Raw genomic sequence first — 10,490 nt, 5'->3', positions numbered from 1 at the left:
CCAGCCCGTCAACCACGAGTGGCCCCTCCTCTAGGCCAGCCCAGCCAGATCTGCTGATCAGGGTGAGCCTGCCGGACCCCACCCGTGCACAAATTCGTGCACCGGGCCTCTAGTATGTCAATAAAACAAGAGCAAGACAATAGGCCCAAAATGGAGTCTCTTATGCTAAGCCCACATCTCCAAACCAAGATTTAACTTAATTATAGTTCCAGCTCTCCCAGAAATGGAATCTGCCAGGTGAGACCCTTGCTATCCCCTAAAAGAAAGTAGCCTACAATAACCAGCCACCTTTTTTGCCTGGTATAACGTCCTTGTTCCTGCTCCCTTCTACCTATAAAAGTCTTCCATTTTGAACAGCTTTTCAGAGCTCCTATCTGCTACACTGGATGCTGCCTGATTCAAACCGATTTTTGCTCAAATAAACTCTTAAACTTTTTAATATGCCTCAGTTTATCTTTTAACAAAGGCACAAGCAACATTGGACAAACAACTAAGGGGTGGGGAGGAAGCCTGTAAAACCCACCCATAGTCAGGTGGCAAAAAATCAGCCCAGGTGTGAGGTAGATGAAGCCCAGGCCCTGCACAGTAGGCTGTTTAGGTAAGGAGCAGGGACTGTGCGTGCCCACTCAGTGCTTGGGTGGAGGGGTGTCCCACCGCTCCCAGGAGTGCAAGATGCTGGAAGTCACCTGGTGGACAGAGAAAAGGAAGTCATTTGTGAGAGTGTTCACTCAGCCTCTACATCTGTTACCAGAAAGCCTCAAGCCCACATTGTGCTTCCTGAAGTATATGCCACAGACCTCGCACAGGGCAAGTCTGTGTCCTCCATAAACAAACTTCAAGGTAAAATTCAAAATATGGTGTGATTTGACATGAGGCTGTTGTCATTACATGCTGATCGGATCTGACTGGATGAAATGGACTAAAGCTGAGGATGGGCAGGATCCAAAGAGGACTGAATGGATGGGGGTGATGGCCAAGTTATCCAGGACAGAATTTAAATCCCATCAAAGGAGCCACACATTCTTCACATCCCTAAAAAGAAAGGCTCTGCGATGGTGGAGCTATGGCTTCATAGGAGCACTAGTGAAAAACACAAATTGGACTGAGTATCTGAAGGGCTTCAGGCTGCTTTGTGGCAGAACACGCAACAGTGAGTGAGAGGCCAAAATAAAAATACACAGAGCAAACCAGCTCACAAACCAGAAAGTGATACCCTGGGGGCAAGGACAGGGTAGGAGGCCCAGGCCATTGGTTCAGACAATACAAATTCTGTATCTACCATATGCCAGGTCCTGGGGATCCTGCAGAGAGAGAAGCCGACTGGCAGGTCCCTGCTTTTGTGCAATTTATATTATTAAGCCCAGAACCTAACTGGGGCCCTCCTGGGTCATAGGTCTATGCTCAACCACTGAGCCACGCCCGCCACGGCCGATCTCCAGTGTGGTGCATGCAGCAGGCAGCCGATTAATGACTCCTTCTCATCACTGATGTTTCTGTCTCTCTCCCTTCCTCTCTGAAATCAATAAAAATATTTTTTGAAGATATCTACGATATCATCTAATGATAAATGCTGTGAGGAGAGGGTGATGGTGGCTACTCCAGATGATGGCATTTGAGATGTCCAGAGTATGGGGTGGCAGGACAAACATTCCTGGACCCCCTTCCTTGCCTCCCCACCATTCCCTTAGGGGGCGCTTTCTGACAGGAAAGTTACTGTGGAGAGCTGGAAAGCGGTTGCCATGGGTACCCGGCAGGGCGGGACGGTGCTCACGTGCAACCAGGGGCCTGGCCAGCCTGGCTCACTTTGCAAAAATGCAGCGTGCCAGAGAACAGGTTAGGGCGCATGCGCACTAGTGCGGGCGTGCAGCCACGTGCACGCGCGTGAGAGCGGGAAGGGGACCCCCTAGCCTGGAGGGGCGGGGGTGCGAGGCGGCTGCTGCCGTTGCGGCCCCCCGCAGGAGGCCCCGTGGAGGGGGGCTTTAGGACCAGTGCTGCTGCTGGGTCTGCGGGCGCCATGAATCCGAAGCATCGCCCTTTCTGCTGTAGCGTGAAAGGCCATGTGAAGATGCTGCGGCTGGTGAGGGCCGGCTGCGGGGTGGAGGGCGGGTGCAAGGTGCTCACGGGTAGTGAGATGGGTGTAGAGGAAGTAGAATGCCCTGTCTTCTCTTCCAACCTTGTCTTTATCAAGGCCGCCCTAGAGGCCAGGCATCCCAGCGGGAAGGAGAGAGATAAGGCACTGTCCTCCCCCGGGGGGCTTTACACACTCATAAAGCAAAATCAGCCTATTTACCTGGATGGCCTGCACTTGGACCCCAAACCAGGTCCCCAGGTACCCCGGTGAGGCAGCTGCCCTTGGACCACTCAGAAGCCAGCAAGATAAGAAGACTCGGGGGTTCGGCAGATGCTGTGTTTCTTTACTGTCGGTCAGAAGTTTGATGGCACCGAGCTCAGGGCTCATTCAGCCCAGAGCCTGGAGTGTGGGGCCTGCAGGAGCATTGCAGTCAGTTCTGAACAGACATTCGGAGAGAATGTATCATCATGTGGAGGAAGGTGGCCCGGCTAGGTAGAGAAGTGGAAACTGCCATAGGAGACTACTATGCTGAAGGAGTTCAAGAAAAAAAGGGAAGGGGGAAAAAATTTAATTTTAAAGAAGTGACATATAGGAGATGGGGTGGAAATATTCAGAGTTACAGGGAAACGGTTCTGCTTACGATAAGGAAGAATTTTATATTGGGAAAGTTCCCAACATTAAATGACCACTTGGGAAGGTAGTACATTCCCGGAAAGCAAAGGGAACAGGCATAGGTGAGCACTTGGTGAGTAGCTATCGTGAATGTTGTGAATAGCTAAATAAATGGTTTCTGCCGTATACGCACATCCATGCATTTTAGTCGTGCCTTTTAGATGTGTGCATGGCAGAAACTGGTTTACTTAGGTATTTTAGAAATGATCATTTTAACAGCTTACACTTGTATTCAATAACCACTGATAAACCGTATCTGTGCTTTTTCCCCGATAGGCACTAACTGCGACATCTATGACCTTTTTTATCATCTCACAAGCCCCTGAACCATACATTGTCATCACTGGATTTGAAGTCACCGTTATTTTCTTTTTCATAGTTTTATATATACTCAGACTTGATCGCATAATGACCTTTATATTTTGGCCTTTGCTTGTAAGTGTTCAGTTTCATCGTTAAACTTAACTACTTTTTCCTGCCATAGTGAGACATTTTAATAAACTCCATTCTTTCGTTTTCTTAAGCCTGTAAGGAAATCTCTGATACACTTAGGAAGGAGAAACATTACCCACTGCTAAGGTGTGTTGTATTGTGCCTGGGGGAGATCCTCAGGAAACAGGGGAGTCACAGCACATGAATTCTCCTTTGAACTCCGTCTAAAGTAGATGTGGCTGACCCTTTTCTCAGGAGAAGTCACCTAAGTGTAAATCTTTTTAAAATTTTTAAATTAAAGGTCATGGTTAAGTCTAGAACATTCTTAATCTTTATCTTCCTTTTAAATGCATGCTGCTTTGTCCTCAAAATTGGGGGGGGGGGAGTAGAGATGGAAGTAAATACACAGTATCTATATCTTACACATTCCTGATCACTAAATGGAAAATCAAAATAATTTGGGAGGCTCAATAAAGCACAAAATTATCTTATTTTAAAAGTCTGCAGTCATTAACGCATCTTGTAGAGCCTTATTTAGTAGCATATGGATTTCATCTGCCACATTCGTAACATTAGGAATAACTGTCCAGTGGAGTGCCCACATAGTTCTATACACTGTCAAAATAGGCATGTTGAAGATATTAGTTAAGGTGTATATGGTCCTGCAGTCTGGACTATAAGCTGATTCTAGGAGAAAATGAATGACTTCAACTCTGTCTCCTCTCTCAAGTCTTATCCCCAGCATCCTATCTCCAGAGGTCTCCCTCCTAAGACCCTCTGCTGCACCTGTCTCCTCCTCCTCAAGTGATCTCCAAGCTGATAACCCCTATTTAAAAAGAGGACTTGAGAGCTATTCTCAAACCAGAAGCATGCCTTAAAGTGGTACCTCCTGAAACCACCTTCTAAGGCCAATGATGATCATTTCAGGCTCATCACAAGCTGAGAAATCCCAAAAGGGTAAATCTTGGAACTAGATAGGGCCTTCATAGCATCCCTCCAAACTCCTCTTTCATCCACACTATAGAGCTGGACCTGTCTGAAGGGAGGTCTAGGAGAAGAGATTAAAAGCTTTCATCCGTTGGTCCTCAGAGTACATAACATCATCTAGTGGCAGAAAGGCCTAAGCTAAATGATCCCAAGGATTTCTTCAAGGAGATGATGAACTTGATCCAAATCCTTTTACTCTTGTGCTCGAAAAGTTGGATAGCTGCTCTTCATATTCTGCTTTTCCAGGGTTATTAAAACTTAACACATGTTAGCATTTATTTTTCTCCAAACTAATAATTCTCTGGAGCTTCTTACAGGTAATTAACTTGGAGCCCTACATTTAACAGAATGCACTGAGGTGGGGAGTAGACTATGTGTAGCTTACTGAAAGTAGTCTCTAAGTCTCTGAGGATCACACTTTGCTGACACTGTAATCTTTTTAAAGTGGTGCTATATGCTCAACTAAGTTATTACTCCATTATGATACCCAGATTCCTCTCTGCTCTTGATCTAACGAAATCATTTATTTCACCAAATATTAAGTCCCTGCTCATCCCAGGTTCTGTGATGGGTTCTTTAATGAGACAAAACACAAATCTGTACCTGAGAAACTTTCAGTGTCACCAGGAAGAAAGACGAATGAGCAATTCAGTGTGATAGGTGCTGTGATAGATGTGCACCCAGGATGGTGTAGAGGCACCCAGCCAGGGAAGGGGACCCAATCATAACAGGCCTGAGCTGCGGGCTGAAGGATGAAAAGTAGTTAACAGACTGATGGGGGATGGAAGGGCTTTCCCGGTAGAGGGAGCCATGGATGTGAGGGCGCAGGGGGAGGAAGAGCATGACCCTCAAAGACCTGCGGGTAGCTCTGAATGGCTGGAGTATTGAGTTGGAAAGAAGAGAGAGGGAAAGAGTGGAGGCTTGGGAGGCAGTAGGAGGTCAGAGCACGCAGGGCTTTGTATGCCCTGGGTTTTGTGGAAGGCCAGTGGAAGCTTTTGAAAGATGAGGTATCAGCCCGGCTGGTTTTGCTCAGCGGTTGAGCATTGACCTATGAACCAGGAGGTCACAGTTCGAGTCCCAATCAGGGCACATGCCCAGGTGGCGGGCTCCATCCCCAGTAGGGGGTGTGCAGGAGGCAGCTAATCAACGATTCTCTCTCATCATTGATATTTCTATCTCTCTCTTCCTCTTCTTTCCTCTCTGAAATCAATAAAAAAAAATTTCTTTTAAAGAAAGATTAAGTAGCAGAGTGACATGATCAGCTTACATTTTAGGAGATGGCACTGGCGACAGGGTCCATAATGGCTTGAAATGGAACAAAACTAGAGGCAGGCCTGAGAGATCACTTAAAAGTCTGTTACCACAGTCCAGGCACAAAACTGATCAAGGCCTGAACTAAGGTTATAACAGCTGGAGAGAAAGGGGGTGTTCATGAGGTAGAATGGGTAGGACTGAGTAACCAAGGAGAATCAAGGATGCCTGCCCTTTAACTATCTTAAGAGGAAAATGAGCCCTAACCGGTTTGGCTCAGTGGATAGAGCGTCGGCCTGGGGACTGAAGGGTCCCAGGTTCGATTCCGGTCAAGGGTATGTACCTTGGTTGCGGGCACATCCCCAGTGGGGAGTGTGCAGGAGGCAGCTGGTCGATGTTTCTCTCTCATAGATGTTTCTAACTCTCTATCCCTCTCCCTTCCTCTCTGTAAAAAATCAATAAAATATATTTTTTTTAAAAAAAAGAGGAAAATGAGATAGGCAGTATAGGAGGAAGAACAGGTTTAAGGAAGGGCCAAGCAGAGTGGTAGGTGGTGAGCTCAGTTTGAGAAATACTAGGTTTTCGTTGCATGTGGGATATTCAGATGGAAATGTTCAGGGCAGATCCGAAGCTTAGGAGAGAGGAGTTAGAGCTTCGGCTTGGAGAGTCATCACATTCCCTTGTGATGGAAATCAGCTCGGAGACTGGCCTAAATGGCTCAGAGAGTATAGAGGAAGCTGAAGGCAAAACTGGGAAATACCAACGTATGGGGTGAGAAAGAGGAGTGGCCAGAGAAAGACCAGAGAGGACCCAAGGGAGACCCAAGTCCTGGAGCAGGTGCACCCTACCTTTTCCTGTGGTGCTCTGCAGAATCTAGAACACTAAAGCCTTTTTATCCAAAGCCTTTCCTACACACACACCCACGTCACTCACAGGAAGCAGGGCGGCCTGTCTGAAGTAGAGATGGTCTATTGCCTTGAAGCAGAGCAAGATGTCCAGCACCCAGGGGCACTGACCTGGGACAGTGACCCGGGGCAGGTAGTCTTAGTATCTCCTGCAAATGAGAAGTTTTTTCTTCCTAACTATATCTAATCGTGACCTGTCCCCATTGACCCTCTTTCTTTCCTATTGTCTTTTGAATCACTACTTTTTTGAGCTACCAGGGTTTTGAAGTTTGATATTTCTGTGTTAATTCCTTCCTGTCTCTAGTTGTCTGTAAGCATACATAAATGATTCCAGAATAAAGATGACTTACCTGTCCCACACTATCCTCCATTCAAAATGTAAGCTGCACCCCATAAAGCCACAGTTCAGAAGGACAATGCTTCATTTCAAGAAATCATGAATGAGCTACATCATCAGAAATGACAGCATAATTGGCCAACCATTGCATAGAGATGTGTGCGACTTTCTTCCTGGAAATTACCACTTTCTCCTAAGTGTGCACTGCTTTTAGTTTTATTAACTGTGTTTCAGTCACATTGTAAAGTGGTTTGATGGACAGTGTCGACTACTTTACACTTCTTATATTGTTACAATTGAGCATCCTGACTTCCCAATGCACCATTCTACCTCAAACCTCCCACGTATTAGGTCATCTACTCCTAACTAGAGGAGTTTCCCTCCAACTACATTTAAGTAAAAAATAAATAAGCCTGTTAAGGAAATCAGTGATTGGTGTATTCTAGGTTAAGGGAACTACTAGGCGTCCTTTTAGACCAAACACAATACAGGTGTCATTTTACCGTAGCAGTTTGATTTTCTAAAAAGGTAAACACTAAATAAATTTGTTTAATAAAATGGAACTATGTGTATCTTTGGGGAGCTCATTCTTCTGTTTTCCTACTTTGTGTGTGTGTGTGTGTGTGATCTTCATGTAAAGCTGACCTTTCTATTCTGCATTTTCAGGATATTATCAACTCACTGGTAACAGCAACGTTCATGATAATCATATCTGTGTTGGCACTGATACCAGAAACCACGACATTTACAGTCCTTGGAGGGGTAAGTGGAGGCCTTTCTGGTTTCTTCCTTTAGGTTTGATCAAAATTCAATTTATTTAAAAAATAGGTACAAGAGCCCTAGCTGGTTTGGCTCAGTGGATAAGAGTGTCGGCCTGCGGACTGAAGGGTCCCTGGTTCGATTCTGGCCAAGGGCACATGCCTAGGTTGTGGGCTCGATCCCCCAGTAGGGGGCGTGCAGGAGGCAGCCGATCAATGATTCTCTTCATTTATGTTTCTATGTCTCTATCCCTCTCCTTTCCTCTCTAAGATCAATAAAAATATTTTTTAAAAATACATACAAGAAAAGAACTCTATACTGTATTCATCCTTGGGCCTCCCAGGTCTTACAGCACCCAGTGGCTTGATATTTTTTGTATGAATATATGTCCTGATTAATGTGAAGGAATATGATGTCACAATAAAATGACGGTAACTAAATAATGAGGCTCCTACATATTTCTCATAGGTATGTAGCGCTTAGACTAGACTGAGAAAAGCTACGAGAATCAGTTATAATACTTAGCTTTGAGAAAACTGATGTCAAGCAAAACACCGGGAATAAGTTTCATAGCTCCCCCTTTTAAAAAAAAGAAATACATACTGCTCAGCTGGTGTGGCTCAGTGGTTGAATGTTGACCTATGCACCAGAAGGTCACGGTATGATTCCCAGTCAGGGCACATGCCCAGGTTGTGGCTCTATCCCCAGTGTGGGGCATGCAGGAGGCAGCTAATCAATGGTTCTTTCTCATCATTGATGTTTCTATCTCTCTCTCCCTCTCCCTTCCTCTTCAAAGTCAATAAAAATATATTTCTTAAAAACATTTTTAAAAAATACGTACCACTTGTTAAGGTGAGACAGACTATTCTGAGCTCAGTTAGTTCTTGTCCAGATCCTTTCTCAGAGGGAATATAATAGATGTCTCGTGATAAGGGAATCATGGTAGGAAGCCTATTCACTAAAGAATTATTTTGAACTCTGATGAGGTACAAATCAGTCTAATCAGACTTTATCCTGGAATGCAAGCCAAAATAAAAAAAAAAATGTCAAGGAATGTAGTTGAAATAGTCCCACCTGATACTCTTCTGAGATTTCTTATAGGAAGTTCGAAATCATTTAGCTTTTCTAGGTTCTGATCTAGAGAAGTGCATTAGAAAGTTATTAAATAAATCTCCCTCCTACTTCCTTGTATTTTCATAGTATAGACTACATAGAAGAACGGATCGCTCTCAGATAGCCATGTATGTCAGAATCCATGGCTTTTCATCTCCCTTATTAGGCCCTAAGCAACTTCATGAGGGATGGGAATTACTCTAGAAATGAAATAGTGCTATAACAGCAATTTCCCCGGTTGTCTTTAAAGATAATCTTACCCTCTGCTGTGGAGAAAGAGGGGTCACCCAGGCATAGGGTTTACTTTCATTCACTTATTTACTCATTCATTCATTCACTCTTTTTATTTTTTAATTGAATTCAGAGAGAAAGGGAGAGATAGAAACATCCATAATGAGAGAGAATCACTGATTGTCTGCCTCCTGCATGCCCTCTACTGGGGATCAAGCCCACAACCTGGGCACGTGCCCTGACCAGAAATCAAACCGCGACCTCCTGGTTCATAGGCTGGTGCTCAACCACTGAGCCACGCTGGCCGGGCTTGGTGACACATGTTCTGTCTTTGGGACGGCACTGGACTAGAACATGAGCGCTTTCCTCAAGTTACTTAGAGCCTAATGCAAGAGGCAGAGTGTCAACAGCTGTATGTGAGCTGTTGACAGAGTACTTTGGGGCGCAGAAAAGAGGAAGCTACTACTCTCTGGCTATGGAATCAAAGTTTGCCAGGAATCACGGGGGGAAGGTTGGGGAGGTGTTCCAGGTGGAAGAACCAGCAATGTGTGGAGAGTACCAGAGTCATGAAAGCACAGGCAGAAGGCACTTCCTGTGATCAGAACCTGGGAAGCCACGCGAGATGCCGGGGAAAAGGAGCGGTGTGTGGAGGCAGAAAGCCAGACTTCCAGGCCTTTGGATGGAGCTGAGCGAGTAGCACACAGGATGCCCCCTCTCCAGCCCAGCCACCAGCTCTCAAACAGCGGCCAGCAGGCTTGAAGACCACGCTCTAGTTCATTCCCTTGACCTCCATTTATTTTCCCAGGGCCTATGTAGAGTCCCGCCCCGTAGGCGACCATAGCCAAGCCTTTGAGATAATCTTATCACTCCAATTCTCCAAAGCTCTCAGCACAGCTCCTAGCACCGCCCTTTCACCTTGGAGCTGGTGTTCATTTTGACCCTTTCTCCAGTAGCGTTTGCAACAGGAAAGGTCAACAGTGGAACATTGGAGATAGGCGTGCTGACTGATGACTCAATATCAGCAGTAGGTCTTGAAACAGTACGTTCCAGGAGCAAGTCAAGAGATCCAGGCCAGTCTTTATTTCAGGGCCCACCCCGCTCCAATAGCACTGCTGCTCACGTAAATGATACTTTCCCTTTCTCCGGGCAGGCACGGGGAAAACTTGGGAGTGAGAATAAAATGGTCTCTGAGTTCTCTTCCAGCTATAGTATCAGCAATCCCCGTGCCCTAGCAGGAGAGGAGGCCGGTGGGCAGACCCCTGGGGGGAGAAACCACCCTGTGAGAGAGACAGCGTCCAGGTGGCGGCCCCAGCAGTGACTCTGTGTCTTTGTCTCCAGGTGTTCGGCCTCCTGACGGTGGTGTGCTGCCTTGCCGACGCGGCTCTGATTTACCGGAAGCTTCTCTTTAATCCCAGCGGTCCTTACCAGAAAAAAGCTATTCATGACGAAATATAAATGGTGTCATTTTAGAGACCTTTTCAGGATTAAACACATCTCTTTATTTTTCCCACGTGGTTTCTGCAGTTGCTTTCCCTTTCGCCTCCATAGGGGAGCTGGAGGTAGAGATGGAGGGACTGCGCGCCCGGCGCCTCACCTGGACTGGACCTTCCCAGAGCGCTGTGGGGGCCTGGATGCCATCAGCCGGGGTTTCCGCTCCTGGCCCGGGCAGCAGAGAAGCCCGCGGCACCACCTGGCTGGCTGGCAGCACTGAAGTGGTGGGGTTGCGACACCG

At 46.3% G+C, this 10,490-nt stretch overlaps 1 protein-coding gene across 1 annotated transcript; it reads left to right on the top strand.

Moving 5' to 3' along the window:
• The first annotated feature begins 1,847 nt into the window (after nucleotides 1-1,847).
• LOC308235828 (chemokine-like factor) lies at nucleotides 1,848-10,263 on the top strand. Its single transcript, XM_080644981.1, has 4 exons — nucleotides 1,848-2,077; nucleotides 3,020-3,178; nucleotides 7,322-7,417; nucleotides 10,097-10,263. Exons 1-4 carry the CDS (start codon nucleotides 2,015-2,017, stop codon nucleotides 10,211-10,213), a joined length of 435 nt encoding a protein of 144 aa, XP_080501107.1. The 5' UTR covers nucleotides 1,848-2,014; the 3' UTR covers nucleotides 10,214-10,263.
• Nucleotides 10,264-10,490: the final 227 nt, after the last annotated feature.

Source organism: Plecotus auritus (assembly GCF_963455305.1).
Source record: "Plecotus auritus genome assembly, chromosome: 10".
NCBI classification, from domain to species: Eukaryota; Metazoa; Chordata; class Mammalia; order Chiroptera; family Vespertilionidae; genus Plecotus; species Plecotus auritus.
The sequence above is the reverse complement of the archived record's forward strand: the minus strand, read 5'-3'. Positions and strand labels throughout refer to the sequence as shown.